The 16,339-nt window shown below is 31.8% G+C and overlaps 1 protein-coding gene across 1 annotated transcript in view; it reads right to left on the reverse strand.

Annotated features, from left to right (window-relative positions):
- The window catches only part of rdgC (retinal degeneration C), a 45,064-nt gene that overhangs the window by 20,000 nt on the left and 8,725 nt on the right, over positions 1–16,339 (reverse strand). The window contains exons 2-6 of the mRNA XM_090110119.1: positions 8,547–8,934; positions 6,647–6,774; positions 3,813–3,903; positions 2,125–2,270; positions 1,763–1,927 (exon numbers count right to left, since the gene is read on the reverse strand). Of these exons, the coding sequence (XP_089966245.1) occupies positions 1,763–1,927; positions 2,125–2,270; positions 3,813–3,903; positions 6,647–6,774; positions 8,547–8,772 (756 nt within the window). The 5' untranslated portion in view covers positions 8,773–8,934. The remainder of the gene's footprint in view (positions 1–1,762; positions 1,928–2,124; positions 2,271–3,812; positions 3,904–6,646; positions 6,775–8,546; positions 8,935–16,339) is intronic.

Genomic DNA, 16,339 nt, shown 5'->3' on the forward strand with positions numbered 1-16,339 from the left:
AACGATGAAAGACAAACTAATTATGAAAAATTTTCTATAGAAAAAAGAGACATGTTTTGTAGATTGTAGATAGAAGAGATTAAATGGGTTGTCCACTTTTCACGGCCACAAAATATTCAACCAACGGCAATTTAAAACATATTTGTATAAAGCTAATCGTGAAAATTTTTAACTAGCCAACTTCAGGCTCGTAAATTGGGCCCGGTATAGATTGAAAGGTCAATGGGTTAACGACTCAATTCCATTTGCTCGAAGCATATTTCGAAGTATTTTCCTCTCCTGTTGTTTGACGCCGCATTTCCTGTTACATTCTTTGAATAAAATGCTGTGATTGTGTCAGCGCGCTGGCATATTGCCACATAATGAAATCCCTAGAGACGCTCACATACGTTTGCTCAAAATCTTTGATGGTAATTTTCATTACCTTAAATTAGAATTATATAAATCATCAAATATGCATTATATAAGGTCTAAATATTTTGTTTGTTTCATCGAGCTTATGCAGGAGCTACTACCAAATAATTTTTGTGTTAAATAGGCTACATGGCTAGTTTACAGCTAATACCAACTGAGTATCAATGGGAAATGTTTGAAAAATGTGAAAGAATATTTCTTTTGAGTGCAGACAAAATGCGTGGGTCAGATTAGGTAAATTCATAAACATATTCAATACACATAATACAAATCTGTTTACAGACTCTGTGGTTTTAATATTAAACAAAATGTTTCAAGTAGATTAGTTTGAACGTAGGTTTTAACGCCTACACCATTACTTTAGTATAGAACCGGCTAAGAACAAAAAGTTTCTGACACAAAGAATGTTCCAAGTTTAACAAAGCATCGTAAATGCTTGGCTTGCTTCATGTTTTCGCTGTGAAATTTTTCTTTGTTCATAATTTTCTACTTATGTAACAAAATAATTTATAAATACATGTTCGGTTTTTGATTTGGAACATACATATTCACATTTAAATATTAAGTAGACATCGGAATATCGAATATGATCGCAATAAGAAAATCTTATGAATTTCGTGATGACACTCCACGCAAGATATGGGGTTTCGATCAGATATTTCCATTTATTTAATGCGACATAATACAGCATCCCTTACATCCTATTCCAACCCTTGTGAATAAATCGTCGTCATATAAATATTATACGGGTTGTATTATAGACGCCCACGTTGATTTTACTAAAAGAGAAAGGCGTAACGTTGGCGTAAAATGTTAATAAAATTATGTGAAACCAGTGAACTCAGGTGAGTTTAGCTTAACAAGTTATTTTTATTATAATCATGTATGACGGTACGTGGCAAATAGATAATTCAAATAAAAATCCATTATAAAAATTACCCCATTGTCAACCCCCATGTATGTTATATAATAATAATTGTCGTCAATAATAATTGACGTCACCATGAGTGAAAATATCATCATACTCAGCGATAGACGAAAAATTTAAAAATCGTCATAACTCCGAAAATACAAAAAATCGCATAACATACATGGGGGTGATTCGGATAGCCCTCTAGGTCCTCTACCTCCCAGCTTCCGTTCATCACTACTGTTTGGCACATCCTGTATAATATAAATGTAAAGGAAACTTTAAACGTCACATTCGATCATTTCTAAACCTCTGATGAAATAGAATATAATTATGATAATCGGATTATTCCATTTAAAATATACGCGTTTACCCGAGAATCGTCTCCGTTTTGCGTGGGTATTACACATAATATTAATTAATATGAAGCACATTTACCTTATGAAAGATGACCAACAAGTCGTCTAACTTGCCGTGTAAATCACCGCAGATTGTGATCTGGCTGGATATGGAGGTTGTGGCCACGTTAATATTAGGCAACCTTTTCAATGTTTGAGCGGCCTCTTTCAGTATCTGCGCTACGTGCTTCGGATGTAAACGATGCTGGAAATGTTGTTCCCTTTAATATAAACTCATAAACAACGTGTAATTTACGTGACTCGAGGCATGCCAAAGAAAAAGTATTCAATTTATACCCACAGTAAAGTAAATAGTCCCTTGAATTAAGCCTAATCTCAAATGTAAATACTACAAGCCAATGTGAAGTGGAGCGTAGGTAAATTTCTCGTATATATACCGACCTTTTTCTTTCGGAATGCCTCAATCAGCAGGTCAATATCTTTCCTCTTCAGCGGAAACTCGATATCTGGTCCACGCGAGGATTTCGCCGGCGCGGTTTCGTCCACGCCACCGCCTTCGTCAGACTCTTCAGAAAAAACTTGTTCCACTAAAAAAAACGTACAACAATATTATGAAGGGAGGGATAACATAACATTCCTATTTATCACAGAGCGGGATAATCCATTAGTGGAAACCGCAAACGACAGAGACAAAAGTCCCTTCAGTTACACGAGTTGTTTTATATGCAAACACCTACCGCAGTTGTATGTAGATTAAGTGTCCCCACTGAAATGAATTTATGTTCGCTTCACATAATTCTACGGGATTAAACCAGGTATCTTACCGGGCTTCAATCTTCTTACCTAAATAAACGTTTTCTAAGGCAGTAAATCCATTTACCTAATGCGTAAACACTTATATTTTTATTTGCTATTTTATCTCGACAGCAAAATACACAAGTCGGTTTCAGAGATCGTGAAAACGATATTGAAAATAAAGACAAACAGTATATTTTACTTATACCTCTACTCTACCTTATACCTAAGTTTTAAAAGCTGCCCATAAAACAATACCTACATTAACATGACAATAGTACAATTTTGTTTGGACAAAAAATCTGTATAACGACATTGTATACAAAGTAATAATTAAAGCCTAACACAAAGGACACGACATAGTACTTTATTACAATTAATATCATGTGCCAAATGTGTTTCATTATCTCAATATTACAAACTACTGTTACGACACGTTGAAAGTTAAGATTTAATCTTAGATATTATTTTTAATGTAACAGCTATAAAAAGGGTTCTTGTTATTTCTACAATCTTGCAAAATTCTGGTTTTGTATTGCAGATGTTTAAATAATCAAGACCTAGTTTAAAACATATCACTAAGAGCCAAAGGTCAAGAAAGCCGTAAAGACCATTATGCAATATAAAATGAATTGAAATCTGCAACGCAGTGTAATGTGCTACTTTTGGCAAATAAGGGCCATGAAGAAGTAGGTCTCTTCCGCTTTCTACATTTCCTTTAACTAAAGCTGCGACGCTGCGACAATAATTATTCTTGGATCTTAACAGACTATGCGTATTATAAAAATATTTAAATGAAGAATCGACAAATAACACAATAATGAAATTAAATAATTTGCAGTTATTATTTAATGACTTTTGATTCAAATAATTTAATGCTTCCCTTAATAATACACCATGCATTGTGTATAAAAGTTACAAAGTATAAAGCATTAATTACAGAAAGCATTTTGTGGATCAATACAATACCTCTGAATTAGAAATGAAAACACTATTCTAGTTGTCCGTTAAAGGTCAAAACTTTAAAATAGCTTTTTGATCTGATTCTGTTTTCGTACTTTACCTAATAGGTGGTATAAAAGTTTAAAAGTGATTTTTATTTGTCCATCAAAATCTGATCATAACTCGTAACAGATGGCATGGAAGCAGACTTAACAACCGATCGTAAGGAACGGAGGTCATCCACAGGCATCCGCCAGTTTATGGGTAATAACTTCGTGAAACTTTATTAAAACAATAGTTCCTAGTATATGAGAATATCTGGGAGATGTGGGAACATATAGAGCGCAAGGATTTACCTATATTGGTTAAAGCAAATAATGTTGTATACTCACACACGGAGGCAGTACGTGATGTCCGCTCTGAGGACGGTCGGCCGGTGGTATCCCTCATGTGACTCAGCAACGCGTTGAAAAAGTTGTATAACTGGAAAATAGCACTCGTTTTATTTCCTCTGATCTCGAGAGGCGTGTTAAACTTTTTTTTGTAACTCCTGTTAGGGGAGCTCAAGTAGGTCACAATGTTATGCGATTTTTACGATTAATACAGTAAAAAGTGAATAGGAGATAAAATATTATCTACATTACTGTGATTGCAAAAGTTTTGTGTGATCTTTTTATTGAATATACTGTTAACTTTGAAAACAACATAATTGTATTTTATGTACTCGTTCGGATTGCTGTAATGACTAATGATGCACAAATTCCCTATTCAACCTTCCTGTCTGTTTAATAAATCTTTCTAATGCAGACCTTTTTTCTACTAAACAGTAAAGTATAATATATGTTTAGAGTAAGTAGGTACAAAACTACAAACATGTACAATGTAATAACATTATGTAGTTTTTCATTCTAATAATAATCTCTATTTTTATAATCTGTGGAATTACAAATACTTATGCCTACATTCCCTCTGTAAATAGGTCAAAATACCTATCGACATAAAAACACGACAGTGTGAAATACTTATAGTACTATGCCACACACATTACATTTTTTGACGTAATGGTTTGGACTAATTAATAAAAAACCTATAAATTCAATACGCAATTCATAGCAAAAACAGAAATTAACTATAATTACATCCCAAAGTAATTAATCAAAGTCATTAACTACGGCACGGCATAAAAAGGACCTTTACTTAATTACTGGGAACTTAACGTTTTTAAGAGGCCTACGTAAGACCTCCTTTGCCAAGTATAGACGACATTGACATACCTATATGTAATGATTATTAAATACGAGGATTTCAAACATATTTAAATAAACGAATTATCCGTTTAATAAAGGTTTCTGTTATTGAATGTTCCATGTACTTACAGAAAGTGTTAAATGAGCTCGAAAGAAAAAGTTATGAAATGAGTTCTTTAGAAGCTTACATTTACATAATAATTTTAATTTAAACTTCATTGTTAGGTTAAATGTCTTATGTCTGAGAAATGTTACGCTAGTTTACACATTATCTTGTCATTTGTGCACTCGCTCGACTGATCATGCTCAATCATTATGTGGCCCCGACCGCCAAATGAATCACTCAAGCGTTATCTATCTTTGTATCTTAATTTAATTTAAGAAGTACTTAATAAATTTCAAGACAGGGGTAACGCTTCATAAATGTCCTTCATCTTAACGTTTTCTGTAAAATGACAAAAAGGAATCTGAAATTATATTATTTTAAATAGCCTGTAAATTTTCTTTATTGGTCATAATTTTGTGTTAAAATAGATAACACACATGATGATATTATTTATAGTTTCGCGTAACACTGAAGGTGTCTATTTCCGTGTCATTTATTTGATCAATATCTTTCCGTAGTAACGAATAGAACCATTGAGGTAGCACTTTCATTAGTTTTATAAAAGCTTATACGATAAGCGACTCATACCTATATCTAACAAAACAAAATATTTTGAGAAAATAATTTTTTGCTAAGACTAAAAACAACCAACCCAGTTTGTAAGAAGAAAAATTTTACGCCGTAAATATAATTAAAATTTAACTTTATTAATGTCATTAGTAATAGCTATCTAAATATTAAATTAGTCGGTCGGTTTGTGGCCTTTCATTAACGAGGGATTTGGTTGTCGATTGAGTAGCGCCTGTCTAAGCTCTATATTTAGGTAAAATTCAATTAAATTTTCCTTACATAAATTATAATTATTTTGTATTGAAATATTGTGCTATTAAATACTTTTACAACAATTGCCTGATTAAAAAGGTTATCCAGCCATCCCTATATTCAAAATGATTTCCTTTCTCACATTTCATAAATTGTTTACACATTATCTTTATTGAGAAAATTTTTGGGAGCAAATTCAAACGCTATTTGAATAGTTAGTTAGTTTAGCCCAAGGATTTTTTAACTTTGTTATGAAATACTAAGATTGATATTTTATTTTGTGTATCTAAAGTAAAAAGCTTTACGTGAATAAAGTAGGTAGGTAAAATACAACCCTGCTATTTTAACTGTTTTTCAATTCAATATAAATCCTAATCTATTTAGCTATCTTGAACTTAACTCGCTGTTAAACCAATTACAAATCATATATCTAACTATTAGGTACTACAGCTATTGAATTATTATTTTCAATTTATAAAAATTAAGTCGCCGCCATACTTTCCTTGAAGCTCTATAAATTACAGAGATATTTAGATAATCGTGTCATGTTTTAAAAAGCACTTGAAATATTACATGTGGATTGCATCACTCACGCTTCCAACATTATCCACGACACGTACAATATTAATAACAATGCTTTACTGTGGTTTCATGGACACTTTTACATAGCGTGCACCTGTCTCGTACGAAATGTACGAGATAAACTGATAGAGGTTTTTTTTCTTACATGTACATTATACGTACACATTTAACACACATAACATATTAAATAATTTATTATTTATTACAGACTTACAGTTACAATAAATATAAGTATAAGCCTAAGAAAAGACTCTACAATTTAATTTTATTGCGGCGAAATTATCGCACTGCGAAACAGCCTTAAATCGATGTTTAGTCTACGTTAAAATCTATTAGTTTAAAGTTACCGTGAAAGCTACGTTTTTGAATTTTTCCAACATTATATTAACTATTAAATTCAGACAACAATGATTATGATTGTGTTGTATTGTAAGCATGTGTGTGTGTGTGTATGTGCTTTGTGACATACCTTGACCTGATCCTGTTCGCCAGCATATTCAATACTTTGAAAAATAGTCCATGTGTATCGTCTTCTTACTTCCATACGCGCCAAATACCTTCGATACCACTGCTGTATTAAAATGGCTGCCTTCATAGCTACAAAGAAAATGTATAAATTAATGCATTGAATAGCTCTTTGTACAATCAAGATTCAATGTCCTTACGCTTAAAAGGTGAATGTATACGATAGAAGAAATTTTATTTTCCTATTCGTGTAGAATTCGCAATAAGTAGGAGCTTGGTAGGTGGTCGTAAAGATTTACCGCAGTACTAATACAGCATTGAGTACTGCAAAGTGAGGTTGCATTTACTAAGAGGTTTAATTTCTTACTGAAAGGAATTTAAAACTGTCTTGGGAACTTTGTCAAGCATCACACGTTCGTAAATTTTATTATGTTATAGTTGTGTACATATTTGACTCGATCGTATTTCATAAAGGTAAATCAAACATAATTTAGGGAAAATAAAGAACGCTATATTAATTCGTGACTTTATCAGCATAAAATACAATACTAAAATAATTTAAATCAAACTCTCTAATAGCTAATACAAGTGTATTGTGCATATACATGGCTTAAGCTATTTCCAGTGTCAACCTAAGCCAGGTCAGGTCAGGTCGTAGAGCCAGTAAGCTTAACGCGTTTGTCATCATAGTGTTAATTAAAAGTAGGGCTTGCAACAATACAAAATGTTGTAGATAATTTACCTGTGAAGAATACTTTCAGACTAAAATTGCAGACAATTCGCGAGACGAGTATAGTTCTAAAAATTTATAAAAGAGAGTTAGTTAGAGTCGTTACATTATTCACGTTTAAATAGTACTCTCTTTAACGTACAATGATCAGTATAAATTATTTTCATACGTTACTGCACTTTCATGCACGTAATATTGAAATAAAATGAATGTATAATAATACCATGTATAATGTATATGGAGTACTAGTATTAAATAAAGTTCTTATCTGAATCAAAAACCCAATTATTAAACAAATTAATATCCATAAATTACACGCACGACTACGTGTGACGTGAATGTATTACAGATTCACAATTCCATCGGAGCCGCAGCTAATGAGGTTTAGTTTTGCGAGGATTAAATGCCTCGTATCAGACCGTTCCCTGCTTTTAATTCAATTTCGGCGCCGACTTGTAGGCTGTATAACGAACTTTCCGTTTCGCATTCGAGCAACCATCCCTTTAAACAAGCATGTGGGACCAGAACTCGCTCTAAATCCAATAGTTAAATGCAAACTGAAATTTCGTGTTTAATTGGAATTCCGAAAGAGTTTGTGTTTCCGAAACACGCTGGAACATCTGCTTACTGTTAATTATACAATCATTTGTATGGATATATCTCTCTCATAAAGATATTTTTCATCATTAATTTAGATACTCTCTTTACTTTGTAAATAACATAGACATTTTTTTATGTTTAAACGGCCGATAAATCAGTTATTTGTACAGTACACAATATTAACTCTACATGTACATAAATCTTGTTATCCCTAACATATCCCAAATATGTTAATTTATGTCCAAAGGATTTAACTCGAATCCAATTAACATTCCTTAAATATGGTAATGATGCAGAGATTCTACTCCATTTGTATACGAGTACATTTATAATGGTTTGCATCTTGTCGAACGGACTTTGCACTACTTTGCATAATAATTGCAAATTGCAAAATGGAAAAATAGCATGTGAGATAATTGAAGTGTTTTCTATATACCTACTCTACTTCTCATACCTTTAAATTGTATAAATTGAAAAAAATATTTTATACATCGCACATATCATCAAAATCTACATTATTTCGTCACTTTAATACTGTACAACACTGTAGGTACAATGATAATGTTTTACTTACTTCTTTCTGCCTTCGTCATGCTGACATCGTCTCTCTTCCAAAATCTCAGGAAAGGTGCAAGGGCCTTCATTGTGCATTCACCACTAAGGACCCTTCTCCCCAACTTCTTAGGTACTTCTTGTTCGATTTCTGAGCTCCTACAGGACGAAGAGTCGTCGCCCATAGACCGCGTTCGCCGTCCACTACCAAAGTTGACGCAACCACAGCCGTTCGTTAATGAAAACATGGCGGGACTCTTGTCCTTTTTATACTTTTTATCTCTTCTTTTCCGGGCACATCTTGGTGTTTTTTGACGTGATTTTGGAATGGTTGTAAGTTGTATATCAGTAGGAAATACAAATAAATGATTCAATCATGTCCCAGTCTTGTTTGTCCAGGTCGCTTGTACCTGTAAAAAGAAAAAGCTTTAATACAAGCATCAAATTTCCTTTTCAATACGAAGAGAAAAAGGTATGAATTTTCTCTCTGTTCATTATGTTATTCAAAATGAACATTCACTTGGGTCGAGCGAATATTATTGGTTTGTATTTACCTGACTCTAAGCCAGTTGAGTAAAGCTCGTGAACCCGATTTACTTTATTCCCAAGAGCTTAAAGAGTTTCCGTATTCACAATATTTTACTAAAATATATTTCCTTTCATACAAGCTTTCTTGTGTGTGCGTACAAAGCGTATTCAGACGAAGTAGTAAGCAAGGAGATGAGAGAAAAGTCTATTAGGTATTGTTTCAAAATGAAAATTGCTTTTCTATTTTAGAAACTTTAATTTCTGTTTTTGAAGACACTAAAGCATACAAATGAGATTAATATAATAACTTTAAAGCGAGTACCTATATTTTGTGTATAATCAGTGTTAAAGTATTTTCGTAAAATATATTAATTTTCGATATCATTTTTAGAAAATATTTTCTCATAAACATATTTCCACGTTCACGCGTTTGAAACATCTATACCATTGTAGACGACGCGACCCTTCCAGGCCAGCAATATCCGGCTTTGGAAGGAAATTCAATCATTGACAACAATCAAGGACATTATCATCAAAAACATCTTAAAAAATAAACTTATAAGTATGTAACAAAAAAAAAATTTTATTGTCCTATATTTTAGATTTCCTATAAGCATTTATTCCGTGTGTAAATAATAATTTAGATTGCAGCCGTACAAATAAACGAGTTATAACATTTTATGCAAAGAATAAACTAAGAATAAGGAAAAATCATACAAATAAACACGAAATAAATGTAACCTAGTATAACTTCGTAATAAGTATTCATACTAATGCTATTCCGTCCTTATTACGGCTACCACCCTAGTATAAGTCTGACATAACCGAGTTATAACATATCTTTTAGTACATTGTGCTGTGTTTTACAAGTTTTAGAAGCAATTTTCAATCTAAATTTGAGATAATAGCAATGAGAGTAATACGAGAAGTAGAAAAAAATGAGCAAATTAATAATTTCATTACGTACCTATTGAAATGGAAAACTATGTATGAAATGTCAAAATATACGAAATTATGAAAAACCCTTTTGATATTTATAATGATTTATTTATTTACAACATGCGCCAAACCATACATACATAAAACTTATTTCTAAACTTATCACAATAATATAGGTACACTTTCGTTGAAAATATAAATCTTCTAAGCCTAGAGTTGTATGTTTTGAATACCAGTTATTTGGCAACTCTCTATCTCAAGGTGGGTTTATCTTCGTATAGCGGATCGCGTTATCTATCATTTGCTTGCATATTTAATGATATATTTAAATTATTTCCAATAAATATTTAAAAAATAAATAAACAGAACATCGTATGATGAAACTTCACAACAAATTCGACGAAGTCAAACGAGCGTCAGCAAAATGACAGCACCAAGGCTTAACCGTAGACAATTTCAATGTTTTTCATAATTTTGTGAATGAATTGCGACGTTGCCGCTTCGCGCCTATTGCATAGCGTGAGCATAGATACATCGACGTTATTCCAAATTTATTTGTAAGAAATTATGACATCCTTATTCTTTATTTATTCTTATCATATCTATGCATTGCATAAGGTTTGAATAAGCAAGTTTTTATTTGTACGGCTGTAAGTATTGTTAGTTGTTAGTAAAACTGAATTCTATTTTAGTAAGTAATGTTAGTTTTGCTTTCGTTCTTATTTCCAGTTTCCACTGACCCCTTTATAGGGTAAAAGCCTTTTCCTATAAAAACTTGTAATTCAGCGCTGGTAACCATGACTAATTCGCATGTACTCTTGGTTGTTAACAATGTGTTACTTATCCATATTTATCCTTCAATTTGACTTATTTGATTTTTACCCGAAAATACTTTACATGTAAATTGAATTCCGAGCGCCTCGCTAATGGAATTCCTATCATATTCAGATTGGTATGTGACATTTGCTTTGTGGTACGGCTGAAATATTATTTCTTTTATCATTGGGTGACTAGTCAGGTTATGAAAATTATTAGGTACTTAAAAGCCGAATTTAAAATTGTATTGTATTATATTGTGTCCTTACTTGTACTTCTCTCTGTGGTGCACAACAAAGTATTTTTGTTTGTTTGTTTGTATCCAGTATCCACCGTTTATATAGAATAACAAATATTTCTTAATTATCTACATATTATTGTGTTTGTGAAACAATGATTTACCAATTTTCCAATTAAAAAGTATATCACCTACTTTAGAACAAGTAAAAGTCAATTCATATAACTAAATAAATTAAAACAGAGCAGCAAAAGAAGTTTCACAACTTCTTGAGTTTTTATTAAAAGGGGCGAAAAGGTGTTATAATACTACAATGTCTAGAACTTTTCAGATAAAAACTTTAGCAATTTTCTTTCTAATCAATTTTGAATTCGATAAATCGTAAACTGCTCTAATTGTGATTCAGAATTTACATCAGTTTTTTCAAAGAGAGCAGAAATTGATTATCCTGTTCAATATCAATTACTTTCATAATATTATATAATATTACATTAGATTATAGAATGTATACCTACATATAATGTGAAATCTTATATTTAGATGTTTGGAGCTCTCTAGCACGCGGTTAACAGGCTTCAATTAATTATTATTAAAGCTAAAATAGTAATACGTATCGAGCATTTCTCCACCAGTATTCGATTAATAATAAAATAACCTAGTCAATATTATAGCATAGTATGTAGATATTGTATTTTAGTGCTATTATTGATGAATATTTAAAATATATCATGATTTAGTTCGAATAAATAATATAATATCTAACTTTATCATCATCATCAGACTATATAATAATAGGTATGTTCTCACTGCATAGAGCTGTAGAGACACGGGCCTCCTATGAAGGTTCAGGCCATAATTATCATTGTAATTGACATAGTAGGTACTAGAACCAAAGTTCGATCGCCAATAACTAAAAGAATCTCAATCCAGTAAGAGTTCTCGTTTGACTACTTGCCGGTAAATACAATGAAGCAAACAAACAAATAAACTACACGATACACATCACGGTTTAGTATATTGAATGAATAAATGTAGAAACCCATATAAATTGCTGTTTATAAAACAAGAGAGCTACAATTGAACCATTACGGATAGTGCTCGTAAAACACGAAACAGATATATAGATTCGACTAACTCAAGCTTATAATCTGCCTTCACGCTATTCTTACACAATGGGAATTAACTATAACGCTGTTTTTTGGGTCATAAAATATTTTAAGCTGAATGTAAACATCGTTTTATTGATGTGTTTCTTCCAGCGTAAACACATTTAAGTATAGGTACTTTCTAAACAGTCATTAAATACGTTTATTGAATATGTTGTTTTACTCACATTCTTGAACTATTTTTATAAATTATCACTTTTGGAACTTTTCAAAGATGAAATTGTGACGATATTTAAGTATAAAAGAATGTCGACTCGATCTTTAAAATGAAAATCTGTAATCTTATTTATTTATTCTTCAAAGTTTCAAATTAATCTTTAGTGAATTTCAACTAACGTCACGTACATACTCCGAAATTAAATTACTTTAGAATGATTTTTTAAACCTTCAATGTCTTTTTCATTTTAACGAATTTAATGTTTGATTATGAAGGCAAAATTGCCGCTCTACCTTTGGTTGTGAAATAAATAATAAGAATTGTGTTCGTTTAGTTTAGTTTAGTCTACAGAAAAAACGTCTGACATTATATTGACGGCTAACGTACATAAGAAATCACAAGTTTATGTTCATTTCAAATACAAATAGCAAATACTGTAACATCATCACTCTATATTTATTCGTGACTGCTATTTTTACGATCTTTGAAGAGGAGATTCATTAACAGTCATAAATAACATCTGTAGAAGATTTGACTGTTTCATATTCGATTAAATGACGAGGCCATATATTCACGTCGCGTCTATTACTTAAATAGGTCAAAGGTTGGAGCAAGTAAAATGTAGCGACAATGTAGTTAGTTGGGAAATATCACATTCACATCTATGGATTCATTTGTCATTAAGGCACTATTTATACTGTAATTACTCTATATTTATAGAAAAGTGAGCGATACGCAATGAACCCAAAGAATAAAGTGCGCTTCTCATAAAAAAGTTTTTTAATGAAGTATTTTGAATAAATTGTTATGAAAATCCATCTTATTCTTTTCAAAGTAAAGCTCATAATATTATGACGTAATTCTGCACATAAATTTCAAAAATTCAACACGAATTACCTGAAAATTCAAATAAACCCAACTGGACGACTTTCCATTGGATGTCAACGCATGTCTGAATATTAGATAAATGAGCTAGGTATTCTGAAATAACTCAACGGAAATAGAAATCTAGTTGGTAGATCAGTACATACTACAAATAGTAGCAACATCTAAATAATATTTTTTATACATATTAATAAGCATTTTATCATAAAAAGTTACTACTGAACTCTACTCAAATACAACCTGGCAAAAAATGCAGAGAAAATGCCGCAGTTATTCAGAAATAACATTAGTGTCAAATTTAATTTAGTATCAAGGTAATTGAAAACAACTATTTCTTATAATACCAAATCTACTCAAACGTTTCAATGACTATTTCACGAGCTAATAAATAAAAAAGGGAATATAATTATTATAATGGAAGTACTTATTGCGCGTGGTGTCCTTTCTATTTCGTGGAAATTTAGAAATCTTTATATCCAATGTTCCTAAATATGCCCATTACAATAATATACACCAACATTCCATTTGACAAAACAGCTCTTTATAAATAAAAATAATAGTGTCGTTTATTTGAAGATTTACCCTTTATTTTCGTAAAAACCCTTACATTCATCTTCGTGTCGTGAATAAAGTAGACGAGAAACACCTTCATGGACATAAATTGTAGCACTTTGTTCTGGAAAACCGTAATTTGTTTACAAAATAGAAGCACAAAGTTTGAAGATTATGTTGTTTTACGCTACTCAAGGGCGGATCCAGCTTTAGTGCCAGGGGGGGGTCACATAGACGTGGTCAATTTTCAAAAGCTATATTTTGGTAATTAAATTGATACGTAGATTTAAAAAAATGGTCAAGTGCGAGTCGGATTGGCGAACCAAGAGTTCCGTACAAACATTTTTATATGTTTTAATACTAAATTATTTTATGCTTTTTGCGATTTTTTGAAATTAAGATTAAATATCAAGATTCTGTGTTCACGGGAAGTACCCTGTAGGTTTTGATTCCTGGCAACACTTGCGAATGTTGATAAGCATGAAATGTATGTTTTAGCAATTTTTCCTCCATCTGTACTGACATTGCTTTTAACCAAATTTCAGAACTCTTTGTTCACAGGAAGTAGTACAATACCTATAGATTTTGATTCCCTTGCGATAATGTCGAAATTTGCGATAATTTACGGCATAAATGGCTGTATCTTTTGATTGCGTTGGCTTATAAGTTTGAATTTTTCACAGCTATAAGGAACCGTAGATTTGAGTATTCGGTATGAATTTCAGATTGATACCTCCACGCGTTCCTGAGAAAAAGGGTCTTCACAGGCAGACAAACTTGAAAAATATATATTTTTTGCAATTATTCCTGTATCTGTACTATAAGATGTTGCTTTATACCGAATTTCAAGATTCTGAGTTTACGGAAAGTAGTACCCTGTAGGTTTTGAGTTTTGATTCGCTTGCGAATGTCGAAATTTGCGAAATTTTTCGTTATTTACGGCTGTATCTTCTGATTCGTTGACATAGAAGTTTGATTTTATTAATGCGTAAAAGTATTTTAGACTTGAGTTTTTGGTATGAATATCAAGTTAATACATGTCAGCGTTCATGAGTAACAGGGTTGTAAGTTAAAATTTTTTAAAAATATTTTTTATATAATATATATAATCTAAGGAATTATATAATAAATATAATCTAAGGAAAAATTCATGCTTTTCGCAATTAGTAAACAAAGTCGTTGTCTCTGTGCCTATGTCTCTATGTATGATTAAATCTTTAAAACTACACAACGAATTTCGATGCAGTTTTTTTAAAGATAGAGTGATTCAAGAGGAATAGTATATATAATTTATAAAGTTTTAGAGAAAGCGGGCGAAGCCGCGGGCGGTTAGCTAGTCTGCGTTATAAGACGTTTGATTGTACTAAATTTCATGACTCTGTGTGCTCGGGAACTACCCTATAGGTTTTGATTTCTTAGGGAGTGTCGAAGTATCACGTGTTATAGCACAGATGTAGTAATAACTGCGAAAACCCTAATTATTTAATTAAATTAAATAAAAATATATTTTTTAAATAATTTTAAACTTACAATCCCTTTACTCATGAACGTCTACATGTATTTAATTGATATTCACATCAGAACTCAGGTCTATAATAACTTAAATCTGTTATTTAATTCAAATTCTATGTCAACGCAATCTGAAGAATAAGCAATTAGAGCCGCATATTCTGTAATTCGCAACTACTTGCAAGGGAATCATCAATCAAAATCTACAAGGTACTTCCCGTGAACACAGTCTTGAAATTTGGTTAAAAGCAACGACACAAGCACAGATAAAGAAAAAAATCCTTTAAACAAAATTGTAAGATACAACATCTTCTTCTTATATATAAAAATGAATCGCAAAATGTGTTGGTAAGCGCATAACTCGAGAACGGCTGAACCGATTTCGATAATTCTTTTTTTATTATATTCCTTGAAGTACGAGGACGGTTTTTATGTAGAGAAAACGTAAATATGTACCACGGGCGAAGCCGGGGCGGACCGCTAGTAATGAAAAAAATATGTTTGCTCGGAGTCCTCGGTGCGTGAGTCCGACGCGCACTTGGCCGATTTTTTGTTGTAATTTGACTGTATTTTCTATTGTTCGTTTGAAAAAAAATTTTGCTATTTTATGTCTTATCCACGAACTGGGATATTTCGATATTTGAGGTTTTGTGTGAAAAGTGTAACAGCAAAAGTTGTAGAAAAAAAATTAATTACATACAACTTTACCATTACACTTTTTTTATTTTTTTTTTTAAATCGAATAACCTGTTATTTTTCCTTAAATTACGACCACAGGTCGACCCTAATAAACTTTTTCTATAATTTTTGTTATATTCTCTTCCGTTACCGTTTGTAATTGATTTCATTGTTCTATATATTACTTTTATGTCTCAAAATTCAATAAAAACATCATATTGAACAGTATTATTTTGTTAATTTAAAAAAGTTAATATCTATTAAATTAGTGGTCCACTTAGGTCGTGGACCTAGCCCAGGGGGGGGTCATGACCCCGTGACCCCCCCCCTGGATCCGCGCTTGAGTC

This window comes from Colias eurytheme, chromosome 15 (genome assembly GCF_061535395.1).
Source record: "Colias eurytheme isolate Ceu_HAF_F1 chromosome 15, ilColEury1 Martin Lab GWU primary, whole genome shotgun sequence".
Classification (NCBI taxonomy): Eukaryota; Metazoa; Arthropoda; class Insecta; order Lepidoptera; family Pieridae; genus Colias; species Colias eurytheme.